Source organism: Parambassis ranga, chromosome 3, assembly GCF_900634625.1.
Source record: "Parambassis ranga chromosome 3, fParRan2.1, whole genome shotgun sequence".
NCBI classification, from domain to species: Eukaryota; Metazoa; Chordata; class Actinopteri; family Ambassidae; genus Parambassis; species Parambassis ranga.
The window spans coordinates 12,439,422-12,457,728 of record NC_041024.1 but is presented as its reverse complement, the minus strand read 5'-3'; the positions used below and the strand labels follow the sequence as shown (position 1 = coordinate 12,457,728).

Here is an 18,307-nt window from a genome sequence, read left to right as displayed (position 1 = left end):
AAGTAGTGTGCTTCATATGCTTCTAGCCTATTCCAGTTTATCTTGTTTCTTCATTCACTCAAGCTCCTTATATTTGAAACTTTATTGTTTTTTTCTTCTTTCTCCTGAATCCCACAGGTCCTTCATCTAATCTTCTAAAACTGCACTGAGTTACAGATTCAGTTTAAGGTTTCAAATACCCTGCACCATCCAGGCAAAAAAAGTTAAATAAATAAAATAATATTAGTGCAGATATTTATATAGTATTTCTTGGCCAATAACTGCAGAACTGTGTAATTAATAAACCTCAGGTTATGAACTCTGCATGCAGTGTTGTTTATGAGATAAAGACTATGTGTATTGTTCATGTAAACAGCCACAAAGGCCTTGACAGTTACAACAAAGAGCAACCCAGAGAGTCAAGTAACAAACCACAGCTCTCCTTGAAAGACACCATGTCAATAGAAATAATAGCAGACCTATGAATCTATGCTTTTTTTATGTTTTAAACTATAAATTGTCTTACCTGGATTGTGTTACATAATTCATTGTTCAGCTTTTTATTCATCTCATATTCATAAAGTCTAAATAAAACAAGGTTTACTGCATTCTACAGCATGGCCATTTTTAAAGGAACAAAAGAGAAAGTATAGTGTGACAGGCTAACTTTGGAAACAATGAAGTGTTAAGTAAATGACAGTCATGGAAATTGTCGGGCCTCACCCTCCATTCCTTTACCCATTTACAGTAAATGCTTTTCACTTACTGAGCATTACATGGGCAGTTGTAGCTGGCTTCAATTAATTATGGGAGCTTGTCTGGAAAAAACATTTGTTTATTCTTGTAAGGCATAAGTGTCGTTTTAATGTGTGATTTGTTACATGTTTAATAGATAAAACCTAAAGATGAGAACTGTATGTAGATATGAAGATAGCTTATATGTACATATATTTATTACTCATCCTTAAAATATTCAGTAAATATCTTAAATAAGTAACTGTGAAAGTTCATTTTAATATGGTGCCCATTTATACCTAGACACACTTAACAAAATAAGAAGCAGAACTAAGTGTGAGATGATGACTTATTAGTTGGGACAAGCCCTTTAGACCAAAATCCAGTTTATATAATGGGTGTTACAGAAGTGCAGAAAGGCCCATCTGTCTCTCTGCCTATTATCTGTAGCCTTAACTGGGTCTTACAGCAGGGCTGGCTAAATAAACAGTAAGTAAGTTGTCTTGGGTAGAGGAACGTCAATGCCTGCAACTTGCTCAAGCCTTTCCTCTGAATGGTTCTGTATTGACCCCTCAGGACCCCCCGAGAATTCCCTAATTGAAAATTAATATTGAATCAATGCCGCGGGCTATTTGCATATTGATTATAAACATCCAGGAAGGCACCAAGTATGTCTGGGATCAATAGGGCCCTTCTGCAGTAGGCCGAGTGCACTACATCACATGGCAGCTGCCTGCTCCTGAGGTTAATGACTGCTGCTTGTTAAGGAGCTCTTGTCAGGTAGAATCCAGCTGCAGGGTCTTTCTGCCAAAGCTGGCAGCAGGTGGACTGGGGAAGGTAAAAAAAATGTGAAGGAAAAGAGATGTGGCCAATACCTTATTTTTAAGTGACATAAAACCCAAGTTTGACTTGCAATAAATGAGTTTGTGACTTTTAAGCAGCATTGTTGCTACCAAAGTTTATAGCCTCTTTTGTTACCCTATTGTTGAACCCTGACCACTCTATAAAACAGACCATAAAATACAGTATGTGCATGTTGTATATTTGTGTGTGTAAGTGAGGATGGGGAAGGGGGGAGGTGATCAAAGATATCACCAACCACTTCCAGCCCCTGAAGGGAAAGAAAACAATATTAGGTAGATCAAAAGGCCACTTTTTTAATTTATAGTGAAACTTTCACTACGTTACCAGACAAGGGAGACCCAGAATCTTCTACTTCAGGGCACCGATTAAGATTCAACACATACATTCCTCTCTCAAACCCCCCCTAATGGTTTCCATATGTTGAAGGCATGTTAAAGAGGTGGAGGCACAAGCAAATGCATGGCAGCAGAGACAATGGACTAAGAAATGGTTGGATGTGGTGCAAGATGAAGAGTGATCTCCATCAGACAACTTTGACTGATAACTTAGCACAGAATCCCACAGAAACCTGACTTGATGGTTTAGTGGCAATACATCAGCCCGTTTAAACTAATGCAGCTTTGTAAAACTGGATGATTCTCTAAACCCACAGGAGAGAGCAGACCTGGTGTGAAGCACATGTGAGAGCAGCTTATCCTTCAGTCTATGAAAGACAAGGTCTGGAATTAATGCCTGTGTGCAGTTTATGTCCATTCTCCCCTCGCCATCGCCCCCACCCCAATCCAACACTGGGAGCTAAGGTCTGGGAGCCAGGAATGGAGCGCCAGGCTCAGAGAACCAGGCTGCATCTGATTGCTTCATTACAGGCCCTTTCATTGACTTGGTTGCACTGAACTGATGAACTGAGGCAGTGGACAAGAGCACATAATAGGAAGAAATGAATTCTTATCACAGCCTTCTCAGGAGGCCACTGGTCCTGGCTGGAGCCAACAGTAGCCGAGGCTGAACAAAGAGGAGGGGGCTGTATCTGGGCCCCATTCATGAGCCAGGAGCAGGAAGTAGACAGAGGACATGATGGAGCTTTAGGATGTTGGATCAGTACACAGGGGAAGAACCACAAATCCACAGAGAGCCATGTTATTGTAGGCAGCTTGTTTTAATGATTAGTTTGGTGATTAGTGTTTGCTTTCTCTGAGTAACTGACACCCACAGCAACATTTTTTTTCAATTGTTTATTCCAGCAGTTCTCCAGAGGCAGACCTCTGCTAGTTAGAGTCCTCGCTTTAGGCCCCATAGCTGCACCCAAACACCAACCACTGAGATAAATAATTAATTTTTTGTACCTTATTGGGCTTTCACTCCTAGCTCTCCAACCTCTGGCTAATGAGTGAGAAGAGTCTTCTGTAGCGAGGACAATAACAGCACCCATTATAAAAACAACAGCAACACTAACAACCATGCATGCATACACTGGAAATGCAAGATGTGGTATAGCACAGTTCCAATTTAGCAGCAGCCTAGGTCTCCATAGGGTAGAGGTTGTTAATCCCTGACCATGCCTTAGAGAGGCTAGGGACTCCATAACACAGATCTGCTCATTTCCATAACTATATGCACAGTCAGCATTAAACGGAGGAGGAGGAGGGAAGGAGAATCTGATGTTTTACAAATGCTGCAGTGGTGATCCTTTAGCAGTTTCCTGCTAAAAGTTAGAATCGCCTTAATTTACGTGATGTTGTGTCATCATAATATTCCGCAAACGTGCATGAATTAAAAATGCATTGAGTGGAGTCAGGCTGACCAGGTACTGCACCTTCCTGCCAGCGAGCTCTGCTCTCTCCTCACTTAATCCTAGCTGCCATCAAGTCCCCTCCCCCCACTTCATACCTGTTCACTCGGCACAAAATGGATGCAGGAAAGCCATTTAATTGGCCTCCACTTCAGAGTCCAAGGACATTTGAGATGTCTCTTTAATAATATCCCTTCCTCTGTACAGAACTGCTCTTGACAGTGTTTGGGAATGTACCTTTTGGTAAAGGGTGTCTTGTAGCCTGTGGACATCAGACAGATCTTTTAGCCTCAGTGATTGCTACTGGAGTGTTGTGGGTTTTCATTTTTAGCATAGGGTAAATGTTACAAGAACAGTATCAGACACTACTAGTCATTTCTGAACAGCTGGCCCGTGTTTTAGCCACATCATCAGTTCCTTTTTTTCCCTATCCTGTCTCGTCTTCTCCCTCTCCTGTGGCTGAGCCAAAGATAACTGAGTAGCAGTGTTTGACTGTAATCACTCCAAGTCTCCTTCTCTGGAGAGCAGCACAGCGGGCAGCACAGTTCCACCCCTCTAGGAGCTCTCAGCCCATTTTCTCAGTATTATGACATGCTCGTGAAGAATAGGACAAAAGCTAACTTTGCTTACATGTAATGCACACAGGTATACCCTTTTAAATGGTGTAGCTTTTTGAACATTTTGGATAGATCTGTCCTCTTATTATCAACAATCGTTGAACTGTGACTAGGAACAGAGAAAATCTGACCCACACTCAGAGTGTACACTCGACTAAACAAGTGCTAGGAGCAGTCATTTGAATAAACTTTACAGTAAAAAAAGAAGCCACCATCCGGGGTGAACTGTGTGGGCCGGTGCTGTCAAGTGTCATTCTGACACATTTTTAAATCTCAGGTAAAATCAAAAGCACATGGCATACTCAGGCTCAGATCAATACAAGGTTGACTATAAGATTAGAAGTTCAGATGATGCTTCAGTTAGTGCGTTGAATCCCATCATCTAAGCCCAGGCTCTATTTAGTAATTAAAGCTGTAAGGTGTTTTCATAATCAAATAAATAAATAACGCTGCATGAATTATGGGATAATAAATTAATACATTGCAAGAAGTGAATAAGGAAGCAGCTAATTGCCTGAGATGGGTCTTTTTTCATTAGCCTTTTTAGAAAAAAAACTTCATTATATGCATCACAAGCTACACAAGCAGATGAAATCCAGTTTTTAAAATATGCAAATAAGGATAAGTGTTATGTCATAACACTGCATTTGAATAGGCACCTAGATGAAATTTTGTTATCTAGTTTTGGTAGAGTCATAATTTTCTCTCTTTTCACAGGAACAAAGAGGTTGACACTGAGTCTTTTAAGATAGGTGCGGACCTGTGCCAGTATAGTCACTCTGTCTGCTTTGTATGTTATCCACCTTGCGGTGTTGAGATCCAGGTTTGTTCTATTTGACTGTATCAAGCTTCCAAGCAAAAAGGAAACTTGCTTAAATGTATCTCCTCTAATTGCACTCCAAAGTTGGTTGATTATTTTGTACATAATTACAGCGGAAAACAACCTGCCTATTAAGCATTTAATGGCAATATTACAGAAGGCAATTACCATTACTTTGATTCTCACACTGAAAATAAAGATTTCTCTGAATTAAAAGGATCCTCAGAATACAGCTAAGGCTAATTGTGTGTGGTCTTGTACAGACATCCAGTTGTGCATCATTTGTAAGATCTAAATGCTGATCAGTTAGGAAGGCCGTTACAAGCTGTGTCCTGAGTGTGTGTGTTTTTGGGACAGCTCTGCTGCCAGGGAGTCTGATAGCTCCTGAATTATTTATCTATTAGGCTGCCGGACGGTAGTCACGGCGACCTCGGCCCCATAGTGGTTGTCTGGCGACATCTCCCTTCAAAACAGTAGCCATTAACAGACAGAGGTAGGGGTGCTAATGAGCACGGTGCAGTGTGCATGGGACCAGAGTTTTCTGTCCAACATACAGATCCTGCACGCTGGATGAAGACGCAGAAAATATTAGCAAAGATCTGAGTCGAGAACTTTTTAATTAGGTTAAATTTACGAGTTTAGAAAAGGAAAACGATTGGAAAAGAAAGATAGAAACAACCACCCGTTTTCCTATTAAGGAGAAATGTCAAGCGCGGTAGTGTAGCAATAGTCTGTGTGCATCCCTTTGTTGTCCTCCCTGACATTGAAGGCTAATTTTTCATGGTTATTTGAACTGGAAAATGAAAGAGAGGTTTGTGATTATTTCCTATAAATGACAACACAATCGCATTACGCTTCAGTACAAACACAGAGAGGATATTGCCTTTTCATATTTCATGTGAAAGTAATGGATGGGCTATGCAAAGAGGAACAGAAAGAAAGACAAATGGTGAAAGAAAGCTCCCTATGTTTGATTTGTATTAGAAACTGAATGGATAGAGGTAGAGAGCTTTTTTTCAATAAGTGGCAGCACTCTCATGGATGTTTTAAAGTGCCTGTGCAGTGTAATCATTGGATTTCTTTAGCAATTAGCTATGAGCAACCAGTCGGGCAGTTGTTAGAGAAAAAGTTGCGCAGCGTATCCACTGTAGTCTCTATCTCTCTAAAATATATATCCATATTAAGGTCCCCCCACACTGTAAACGAACAGCTGTATGATGTAATAAATAAAAATACGTGTAATAAATAAAACATGAACTCACACCATCCTCCACCTCTCTTCTCAACTCTCCTGGAACATCTGAACTTAGCACGGCGTTAAACCTTTGAGAGCAAACACATCAATGATACCCTATATTTTATATTTTAAATAAAATTGATTAGCAAAATTGGTATTCATAACCCCCTCGGATTCTGTTTTATCTCTCCGTACGCTTTCATAAACAAACACACGGTCAAGCCCAGGGCTGTGGATGGAGACAGGGAGGCAGTATGACCATAGAGGAGGATGGCAAACCGGCCCACTGTGGTGGGGGCATGCTGAAAAATGTGTTTATGTACTTTAAGTTTACAAAGATTGAAGAACTGGCAGGGAAGCCTCTGCCGGCAGGACTCATGTAAATAGGACCCATGTGGGAGATACGAGCCGGACTCCCAACACGCGCCGAGGTAGGGGCTACATACATCCAACCATGGCAACATTGATTTTCTGAGCTAATACCTCCACAGAACAGTCCACAGGCAGATGGAAGCACTACAAAGATATGCAAATGGTGCATTCGATAAATCGACAGACAGAGATCTTTTTCAGACAGTCCACTGTACTGGTCTGCAGTGCCTAAAAGGAGAGATAAACAGATAAGTACCTGTTAATGGACACACACATACACAAGTGTACACACTCAGACAAACATACAAGCACCTGCCTGTTACCTGGGAAAACTTCGATCGATAGTAGAATTTCATGTTAAGCAGAAGTGCTTCAGAAAAGCACATCAAATAAACGCTGGGACTATCCGAACATTAGCTTTTAATATTAAAGGAGCCATCTCTAACGTGGCATGCCATATTTTTTAATTTTCAAGGTTTTCTTCAAGGAAGCTTTTTGCACTGTATTGTGTGTGCATAATAACAAAACAAACTGTGGGTATAGTCATATTCAGTACGCTTATTAGTCAGATATGAAACAAAAGCTGCTGGGTGTATGTCATATATAATAGATGTGGGCTGTCTTGTTAAGCCCAGCAGGCTGTATGTGGCTGTGTCTCTGTGGAGAAAGGCTCTGAAGCTCACTGTACCTGGTAATTAAAGAGAGTTTGTGGCAAAAGGCAAACATCAGGAGAGATGAGCTATGAACAAAAGAGCTGTGACAGTTTCAGGTTATGTGATTTTTGTGTCCCTTTTTGCCAAATGAAAAATCAATACATTTTCCGGGTTATACATATTCAGAGTGTCCATCGCGCTTCCGCCCTGATGGACACAGGGGCGGGGGAATGTGGGCTAGAGTGGGGGAGTCGCCTGTTCGCCTGTCATAACTGTACCATCGCATTTTCCAACCCACTGGTGAATATTTCAGAGTTGATGTGATTGCCCTTCATGACAGCGGTGATGTTTTTTTTCTTTTTTTTCCAGTCACCCCTTTAGCCACCACCACACTCTGTCTGCCCACCCCAATTCTGTTTGGTGCCTTTGAATAGCTGCAAATAGGTGAAGGCATTGTTGTGTGAGCTGGAGGAAAAAGAAAAAAAAAAGATGCAGCAGTGGACGACAATAAGCATAAATGCATGGCAGGGGGTGGCAGTGCAGAAAGGCAGAGTGATTCTTTGTGCAGGACAATGTCCCTCAGGCAGAGTAGATGGAAGAGCATGGCCCTGTGATGCTTTTGCCCCCCCATTCGGGCTTTTAGCCCACCGTCCTAGCAGGGAAAAGTACAGCCTGCATCTTCCATTGTGGACATAATATGTGTTCGTTAGCAGCCATCATCTTGGGCATTCAAGGAAGTGCGTATCTGTGTGTGTGTGTGTGTTAGATGGGGCAGAAGAGTGAGCAGTCCCTGAATGCTCAGTCCCTGTGTAGCCACATTAACCTAGATCCTCCTCTCCTTCATCACTCAAGTAAAACACAAAGAGAGAATAACTAGAGCAGCACTCACTTATCCACTTTATTTGTAATGTATCTAAACATGCCATTATCATGAGAAGTATTTCTAATTAGTGTGATTTCCCATGAGATAACGCATTAGGGAAAATATTTAATGTGTTACATGGTGCTCACTAACAGTTCCTAAATTAGTAAAGACCACAAAAAAGAAAGAAATTTAGTCAGTTTAGTGTGTTTTATTCTCAGTTAAACAATAGTATTAAAAAAACTCTTTGTGACCTGAATCCAGTAAGCATCCCTCAAAAATGCCACTGAAATGCTAGGGGGATCAAATTAAGTGTTGTGTGGAGGTTTGGGGAGTGTTAGAGACCAAGAGGAGCAGCAGAAGAGGGGGTTGCTGCGATATTGTTCTAAGGCAGTATGAGCTATCACTGCTGTTTGTGATTAACTTGCTGTTTAAAGTTTTTTTTTGTTTAAGTTATTAGCTTCCCCTACCCCTGAACCCCTCCTTCATCTTCTGCACCTCCTCCTCTGCTGCCCCCCACCCTTCCTCCCCCACCTCCCTTCTGCCCTCAGCCCCTTGGAGACACAAAGTATTCATTCACATTTAGATCCTGAGGTCACAGCAGGGCCAGCAGGGAGAGGCCAGCAAGTCCCCCCATAGACAGGTCAGGAATCTAACACGTAACTCTGACCAGCAGCGCTGAGGTAGCTTCTTTCCTTTCAAAATGTGAAAGTGTGTGGGAGAGAAGTGTGAGAGAGCATGAGTGAGAAAAGAGGAGCACAGAGACTTTCATTTTGTGTGTGTGTGTGTGGCAGACCTAGTGTTTGGTGTATTTTTCTACTCCCTTGAATCTGAACTGTAATCATTTGTGTTTTTACTTTCATTCTTGGTATGAATGTTTACATACATGCAAGCAATTTTTTTACACAGCGTACCATGTGCTCACATTTTAATTCTGCTCTATGTAGTGCAGTGTTATTGTTACTGATAATACCATGTTGTGGTTTATTGGCTGCCCCTCTTGTCTCTGGCTAGGTTGTGGGCATGTTTTGCTCAGTTGTGGTTTTATAAGGTGTAGCTTGTGAGGACGTAAGGAGAGAGCTTGTGTGCTGAGACGGGAGGGGTTACGAGGGGAGGGGGGTGTAGTGTTTTCCTGTGTGTTGTGCTTTTAAAGAGGGTCTTGTGTATGGGGGCACAGAGGTGCTGATATGAAGAGCGGACAATGCATGAAAGCTCTCAGCATGGGTCCTGTGTCTCATTGTCCCATGGTACCCTCCTGTCACTTTCATTTTGCACCCTCTAGTCCAGAGTCAGGCCAACTTTGATATAAGGAAGGGGTGCAAGGGATGATGGGGGAGCAAGAGGGGGATTTTTAAAAGAAGTAGTAGGGGAGAAAGATAGAGTCTGTGAAGTGTGAAATAAGATTGCTTTTTATCCGACAGTGCAGCGCTAAAGAAAAGGAAGCTGTCCGGCCTCGGATAAAGCACACCTCTCTGATTTACAGTGCAGTCCTGTGACACCTGGTTAAAATGATAACAACAGCCTCAATAATCATAATGAGAGTAATGAGAGCTTAGACTTACAGCTCTACACAAGAGCCCAGAGCGAAGCAGAGATCAACCCTCTCTTCCAGTACTCGAGAGCCGGGGAGAGGGAGAAGCTCAGTTCAGCCCCCGCGCTGGTTCTCCATGACTTACGAAAGCCAAGCGAGATAGATAAGACAGTGTTGTTGACTGAGATACTGTATATGCAAGAAAAAAGAGCAGGCTGTCACTGCTGTTTTGAGGAACACTGGAGCCATTCTCAGGTAGGACCGGAAATCTCTACTTTAAGAAAGGCAGTTATCATCACAACTGTATATTCTGCTGAGGCCGAGGATGGAGGAGGAGCCTGACCTACTGAAAGATATCTAGAGTGACTATTATTACTTGCTGCTGCTCTTCTCTACAGTCTGGGAAGGAATACTGGAAAGTGCAGTGGTTACCATCAATTATTTATTAGGCCGTTTGTGCTTGTCAGTCTGATTAGCATTAGTGTAATCACTGCTCTTCAGGGGAAAGGAAGGCTGCTCTCTCTCATCTGAAGGTAATCTTGCCATTTTCAGTGTCTCATCTTCACCGGACGGCTCTTGCATAGCATCTGCTTTTGTCATCTCCCCATATTTCTTTCCTTTCCCTCTTCCCCGTGTGTTTCTGTCTGTTGCTGTTCAGCCCCCTTCCCCCGCACCTCATTAATGCGTGTGAGCAAGTTGCTCTCTCCCAGCTTGTATAGAGTGACACCTATGGGTCTGATTAAGTCTCTGCACCCACTGGCAAAACACAGGAGGAGAAGGCTGCCAAGAGCCTAGATGGTGTATGAGTGAGTGAGTGTGTGTGCGTATGTCTGTGTGTGAGTGTGTGTCTGTCTGTGAGATGCTGGAACAGAGAGCCCATGAACTGTCCCCACTGAGTGACTGGCAGAGCAAAGCTGATATTTATACGCTCAGAACAGATGAGTGTAATCTCTGTGTCGGCAATGGGCTTATTCAGCTTGCATGATTAGATTAATGGAACTGTTTCATATCATTGTATTAGGATTGTTAATGAAGACAATTAATTAGAAGACAGCCTTCAGGCTATTGTCCTTTACATCTCTCAGATTTGGGTTAGAAATGGCCCACTGCCATAGCTTTGAGTGTTTCTCCTAATCTATTTCCAGAGTTAATCTATGGCTACAGTTTTAGTGTCTCTTCCATTTGCATCCTACTCTTAGGCCACTCATGACCTTTCATTAATTATAGTCAGCCTAGCTTTAATCATTCTGTAATACTGTTGTAAATGAGACAAGAAATAGGCAAAGACATTTGCCACTTAAAGATGTAACGGTGCTTCTGGAATTAAATGTCTGCATTTCTGCATAAATTATGAATGGGCTGGATGTCGTGTGTGTGCTAAAAGTGTCATTCGCTGGTAAAACATCTAAATAAATAAGTATAGAAAAGATATGAGTGCACACATGTGCAGTGTGTGTGTCTGCTGGGGGTGGGTACGTGGAAGCTGAATAGCATTAGAATGTTGGCTGCCTATCACAGCAATGTTTAAGCACAAGATGTGTATGAATGTGTAGGTGGGGAATTAGTCTCACTACAAGTGTCACATCGCTAAGAAATGACACCTTGCCCCGTTTTTAAAGGTGAGAAAATTTACCTGGGGATTATTTTGTAATCTGAGCACCTATGCAGCTGTGCAGCATCCTAATTCTTGCACAGTTGTGGAGATTTATGCAGGCAGGAGTTAGATGGGATTTTGGTACTCTGCCGCAGATCTCTGGTTTTCTGGGAATGTTTAAGAACCGCCTTACCAACGTGGGATGGGCAGCAGCACTGGATGGAATTCGCAGGTTGCCTTGGAAACATAATAGAAATATGGATAAAAATAACAGAATAAAAATGTATTCGTGTGTAGGATCTAAGGAGCACTTAAATGTGCTTCTTTTTTTATTTGGAGCCAGTCATCCATTTTAAATATCTTTATTTAAACACAGGCTCACAGGATGTGTAATGTGTAACAGCAGAATCCATACGCCCATCACTCTGCTCGAACAGCTGTTTCCTACAGCAACTGTATCAGCAGGCAGGAAATGGAGGATAAGGCTATTGTGTTTTTAGTGACACAAAGGTTTTTTCCACTTGTGACTGTTTTTTCTTTAAATAATTCCTAATACAAAAGCATCCATTTGTTTTTAGAATAATGGAGCATTTTTATAATTTTGCAGCTATAATGTGCATTCATTTAACCTTAATTAAAAGAATAGATTTTACACATAATAAAAAAAATGTTTTGCTTTATACTTTTGTAAATAGCTGACCTTTTTATTTAAGCTAATGAAAAACATGTTTTCCTTTATTTGTGTATTTGTGATAATGACGCACGCTTTGAGAATATGATGTCAACAGCATATGCAATGTTTCATAACTGTCAGGGTAAACAGTGAGTGCTGTGGATAATGTAACATCATAAAAGTGGTTTTGGCTGTGGCTAGTCATGTGGTGAGCTAAGATTGGATGTGTGATGACTGCAGGGCTGCATACTTGAACAGGATATTTCAGTAGCTGTTGTAGCTTTGTCAATATATCAATAGCTCATAGAGTAGAGACCTAAGCATGAAAGCATTTTCAAAAGAGCATTTAAGTACATTTGCTGAGAATTAGCTGACTTGTGTAATAACTGATAGGGCCTATTGACTGCGGCCTAGTTTACTGTTGTCAAATCAATGCTATTGCATGCAAGTCCCACTACTTTTAAACAAACTTAACAGGCAGAGGGGATGTTCAGGGGGCACTGGAGGGAAATAAACAAGATTGATGCCCTTTTTATTATCTGTTTTTGCTATCTTTTCCTCTGTGTGTTACTTACAAATGACGTTATTGGATATCCATTGTTTGGACTTCGATGTGCCTAAATGGCCTGATATATCGAGCTGAGGCTTTTAAGGTGGTTACAGGGGATTTCTGCCTTTGACTTGGCATAAAAATAAAATGAATTGTGGCTCTGGAAGTTTTAAATATTTATGATTTTTTTTATTCCTTTCTTTTTCTTTTTTTTGCTGTAGTAGAATAACAGAAGTGAAATGACGTTTGTATTGGTAAGTAACCTAGCACATTGCAGCAGAGGACAGTAAAGTGTGTGTGTTGTGTGGGGGGGGGGGGGGGGGGGGGGGGATGGGAGATTGACTAATATAAGGTCGTTCTCCTGAAGGATACGGTGCACACAATCATTTTTCCATCTGTTTACTTCAGTTCACATGTGCGTTTTCTTCCACATTTTGTGTCCATATTAAGCAGAGTAAGCCACATTTCTGTCATTGTGTTTTGAATACATGGATATGAGGATGATAATACAAATATCAATAGTACTAGTAATAGTAATAGTAATTTTTTTTGCCTTTCCCCCTTTACTTACTTATTTTCACATCTGATTTTATAATTGGAGTCAAAATAAATTTCACAGTGATGATCAGACAGCACAGGACAGAAAGCAGAAAGCAGATTCTGCCCTCTTTGTCTGCCAGCCTTGCAACTGTGTGTCAGCAAATGTAATTGTTGCAAGCTCCTATAGAAAAAAACGCTGCCGTCCCTTTAAGTGCTTCCACCAATTCTGATGGCGTGGTGATTTACATATCCCGTTCTCCCTCCCCCTTCAGGAGAGCTGAGCGAGGATGTGGAGGCTGCTAGTGAGACCACCACAGACCAGGAGGACCAAACCAAAGACAGAGAAAGTGGGGGGGAGAAGGAGCTCACCAAAGGGACAGGTAAGGCCAATATTTACACACATATTTAGGGGATACTAGTCACAGGAATCATGTGGCACTGCAGTTGAATGGTCCTAAACAACAGGCCTTTTGTCTAGTTTAATTAAAACACATTTTAACAAAACATTTAGGGCCTTTTTAAGCAGAAAACACTTTTTTTAACTCCCTAATTTTCAAATGCTACCCTTCCATGCTGCATGTTTCCACCCATTACATTTCATCAGTTGCAGTTGGGATAAACTGTCAATTTGAGTAATACGTGCAGGAGCCATGTGACCTGTGTTTTGTCTTTGATCAATGGGTGATGTGAAGAGCAGGGCCTGCATGTGTAATTCCAACTGTGCCATGTGTGCACATGTGACAGCACTGCCCCATGCTCCACTTGTACACACAGAAAAAAAACGAAGAACAGACAGCACTTACCTGCGTTTAATGTTATCAGATCAGGATGGTTTTTATCTGTGATCCTCTTCATTGATAGCTGTAGGTGGTGACTCCTACTCCGGGGGGGCTGGACTTAGTGTGAGAGGAGGGGCTTTAGGCCCAAACTCTCTCTGATGTTGAGCTTTGAAGATTTGGGGATTTTTTTAGAATTTTAATATTACAAATAATCAACAACTATTAGGTTACTGTTTAAATACATGTTTGAGTAATGCATGTGCAGATTGTTTGTATGTTGTTTGTATTTTGAAAGTTAAACTGTGCAGGATGCTGGGGATTTGAGTGTAGTTGTAGGCCCTCTAGAGAAGGCCCTGCGTTGTTTTAACAGAACTGCACAGTGCAAGTTATGATTGTGGTTCTGTTGTTTGTAGAACTTATATTACTAGCAACAAACAAGCAATTTATAAAACTAATACTGATGTGTGTGTAGTTACTTTTTTCAAAGATGTAGAATGAATCATGAAGCATCCTCAGAAAAACATGTTGAATGAAAAAGAAGTCCCGCATCACTCATCTAATCATACATGTAGAGTTTAGCTCACAGATTGTTTTCAGATATCTCAAGCAGTGTAAACGAAATTTAGTTTCATTTTCCCTTTTATGCACAATTTACTTTGTATGCCCGTGTTAGGAAAAACAGTGCTGGCAGTTAAGACATCTCTTATTCAATAGAAAAGATTTCTGATAATGATGACACTGAACAGTAACAGGCCTGGAAAGATGCTTTTCACTTGTCTAACTTCTTGTGTTACTGCAGGATGTTTTGATTTACTCTAGTCAGGTTAAAAGCTGGAAAACAATTCAGACCTTTTGCATACCTAAGTTTTTATAAAGTGCAGCAAAAAAAGAAAAAAAAACTTCATCACAGTGTTTGAAGCCCAGCCTTTGTAAAATGTCTTTGATATTCGAACTTCTATTTTAAATGAGGCTGAGTTGTTTGTGCTCTTTGAAAGGGCGACACTCTTCTTTGATGGAAGAAATAATGATATGCATGCCTGACTGAATATGGCTAAAAGTATGTTTTAGCACATCAAAATAAAGCACTTTAAAAAGCATTAAAATGAGCTGGCCGATTAATAATTCACTCATACCTGTGGTGCACAGGAAGACGACTCCTCGCATTAGGATTCCTCCTTTTTGAAAGGCATGCAATTTGATACAAGCATATTCAGTTCCTTTCCTCCCCTCTGTCAGTCGCTAATCACCAAATAAGTGTGTTTCTGTGTTTTCACAAAGGAAATATGTGCTTGCATATGAAAAATTTACAGCTTCCCAGCAGCTTATTAGAAACGCTTAGTTAAAAATAGCATTGCATTAGGGAACCAGGTCTGAGGTTCTGTTTGATGTCAGTGAAAAAAAAGGTGGGTAGGTAGGTTGGAGTGGTGGGTTCAAGGCTGTGTTGTCAGCAAAAGGTAGACAGCTGTAGTTTAATGGAAGGGTCTCTTTTTATACTTCAAACTTTTTTGTGATTGATGAATACAATGCCCATTCAGAGCAAGTGTATGTATATATATATATATATATAAATCCTGCAAGGAGGTTCTTACAATGTATGTGGTAAACAGAGGAGCATTTGTTTGGGCTGGTCACAGAAGACACACAGATGGCCTTTATGTTCAAATATGGTGTACGAGCGCCTTGGCCAACCTGTTATTTGTATGAAAGGTGCTCAGTTTCACACTGTCTGCAGGCTGAGCTGTTTCTAAGGTCCATCATTAGAACTACTGAAGTATTTCTTCTCATCGTTGTCATGTAGCTGTTGGAACAGAGCACAACATTGTTCCTTTACAAATGACAGTCACTGTCAGACAGACAGCATTAGTGAACACAGAAAAAAGGCTTCCTCCTTTTTAAAGCCACTGTCAATCTTATTTTTCCTTTCTTGTTCTGCAGCTCCTCAGTATTCATTAAAATCATTTAGAGGTACATCAGACGCCTTTGTAAAATGCATATGTATTCTGCATGTCAACTCTTGAAAGATGCCTTCATTATTTCATAGGTTTTTTTTTGTTTTTGTTTTTTTTTTTAATCCCAAAGATACTACATATATGTGCATGTTAAGGCATGCAGACATATGTAAACGTCATACGCCACCAGTGGCGCATGCAGTGCAACGTTACAGAATAGTATCAATCCAGGCAGAAAAAAGAAAATGTTTCAACATCCAAAATACCTAAAATTCTAAAATCCTGACCTATTTGGACATTGGTGTTCATGGTGGCGGCAGCTGCATCCGAACCATCCGCTGTGATTAGTAATTCAAAGGGTCATTTTTAATGCTAGGTATGAAATATGTATAAATGGGTATAGCCATGAGCCTCTTTCCCCCTCTCCTCACACTTTCTTCACCTAGCTGAGGCAGCACAGGCTAAAAGGGAAGAGCTTCTGCACAGGAACGGAGATCCTTGCCTTCATTAAAGCAGGTGGTGTATTTATGCAGCAGCTGAATGTATGGGAATGCAGCAAGCAGAAAGGCGGAAAAGGTGATGAGTGTAGGTGAGAGAGAGGAAGGTGAGGAGAGCAGAAAGTGAAAGAGGAGGAAACAGGGGGATTGTTAATGCACCCGCAGACTTGAACGCGGTGTGATTTGACATATTTAACATAAATGTATGGGAAAGGTTGTATTGAAAAGGGTGTGGGTGTGTGTAGGGAGTAGGGAGTAGTTCTTTTTCATGTCTTTCCTTACATTCAATTTGTGGGAGCTGGTGCAAGGTGGTGGAGGCAAGGGGATGAGAAATTATAATTCAGTCTGGGTCACATTCTGCGACCTGTAACACCTCAGAGACATGACAGACATATAAAATAAAAATAAATAGGGAAATAGGGAAATATGGAACACAGACATATGCACAGTGTGTCATTGACATTGTGTAACCTTGGAACCTGTGAGTCCTGGCTAATTATACCTGGTTAACTAGATTATATATACAGGCTTTTGAAGATAGGTGACTGCATTTACAGCTAAATGAATTCCATGTAATTTGTGCTGCTGCTGCTGTGTTAAAATGTATGTATTGCTGTTTACAAATCCCATTGTATGTCTATTACTGTTGTTAAGCTAAGTGAGTAGGAGTGTTGTGACAAAGTTTTGTAAAGCACCAATTAAAGGTGAAATGCAGGTTCCAGTTTAGGATTTGATTGCGCACTGTTTTTACACTGCAAATGTACAAATAGTTGTGGTGTTTTCATATACTTCATTCTGCCCAAAAGCTTTTACTTCTCAAATATTTTTAATTGATGAAATCTAAATTTATGCACAATTAAATAGAACTACACCCACAGAAGGTCCAAAGTACACACTGTGGACTTTTGTTTGGTTGGTTTGTTATGAGATTTAGTTAAAACTAGCAGATGTTTAACATATTCATTTGGCTGCACTGTGCCTTTCTCTGCAGAATTTGCCAAATCTGTGCTGTGTTTCTTTTCTTGTGTTTTGTCACAGCTCTGGTTAAACATTGGCTCTTAACCTGAGAATCTGTCTAAAATGAAGACTGAGCAGCTGGATGTGTTTACATATATTACTCTGTGTGTCTGTATGTGCACATAAATCCACCTGTTTTTGTGTATATATGCACCAGCGAGCACATATGCACCTTCAGCTATGCTGTGTGTAAGAGAAGCAGGAGGTTGTGGTGTATTCTGCAGCTGCTGCATTTAATCTGTATAATGAAGAAGATGATTAGCATCCCCTAGACGCAGCACTGTGGCATTGCAGTCTGCTCTTTTTTTATGCTGTGCTCCATATTCAGAAACACATTCCAAATGTTATGAATTGCTTGACACAGTGCTATCAACAGTGCTAATGCTTAGTGTAAGCCACAGTTGAAAGTTGAAACAGCATGTTTATGGTTAGCTCCACAATCAAATTATTCAAGTTTATGTTATTGTGACTTTAAATTGGGAGACATTCAGTGCAGCGGTGATTTGTTGTTGCTTTTAAAGCCTAAGCACTAATAAGAAATCAGGAGACCGAACAGTGAAAAGGTTTACATATTCATATCACGTCCTTTCAGTGTTTGTCATCCCTCAAATTATAATTCCTTTTGTCTTTGAAGATAATAGGCCATAAATTGTCCTTGTTTGTGAGGCGCCTCCCTGAAAGCTCGATGTTTATGAGTTCTACCACAGGGTGTGTAATAGCCGAGCAACAATGCTGTGTCCTGTAAAGGTGAACAACTTGTCATCCTGCTGTTCAGTGGCCTATAGATTAATAACATCTCTGCTAATTAATATCCCGTCTGAATTTAGGATGCATAAAACCCTATTCTCTTAGTGTTTTATAAATAATAGGACACAATTTTATATGTAGGGTCAGTGTCAGGTTTTTAGGTGAAGGTTTCTGTGTTCTTCTTTTTAGTAATGCAGAATAATTACCCTCAAAATATAAGATGGAATTGAGCACTGCCCTTTATTGCTTTGGGCTCTGACACAGATTAAAAACCTGGATAGAAATGGGGAAAAGAAAAAGACAATATTCAGGTATTGTTAGCATAGCACTGAAAGAAAATGACTTGTAGTACTGGGGGAGTTGAATCATCTCCATAATAATGGCCAACTTGCTGTGGGAATAGAAGTGAGGATTTTCTACGGTGCAAGAAGCACAGACGTGTTGGAAGGTCTCCGCAGTGTGAAGGTGAAAGGTTTTAGGTAGTTGGGGATCAGAAGACACG

At 40.8% G+C, this 18,307-nt stretch overlaps 1 protein-coding gene across 5 annotated transcripts in view; it reads left to right on the top strand.

The window, feature by feature from the left end:
* The window catches only part of zfhx3b (zinc finger homeobox 3b), a 123,053-nt gene that overhangs the window by 86,938 nt on the left and 17,808 nt on the right, over positions 1-18,307 (top strand). For 4 of the 5 annotated variants that reach the window (XM_028402450.1, XM_028402447.1, XM_028402449.1 and 1 more), the window contains exon 6: positions 13,089-13,196. The exons of the other annotated variant lie outside the window; for it this stretch is intronic. In XM_028402450.1, the coding sequence (XP_028258251.1) occupies positions 13,089-13,196 (108 nt within the window). The remainder of the gene's footprint in view (positions 1-13,088; positions 13,197-18,307) is intronic. 5 annotated transcript variants of the gene reach the window in all.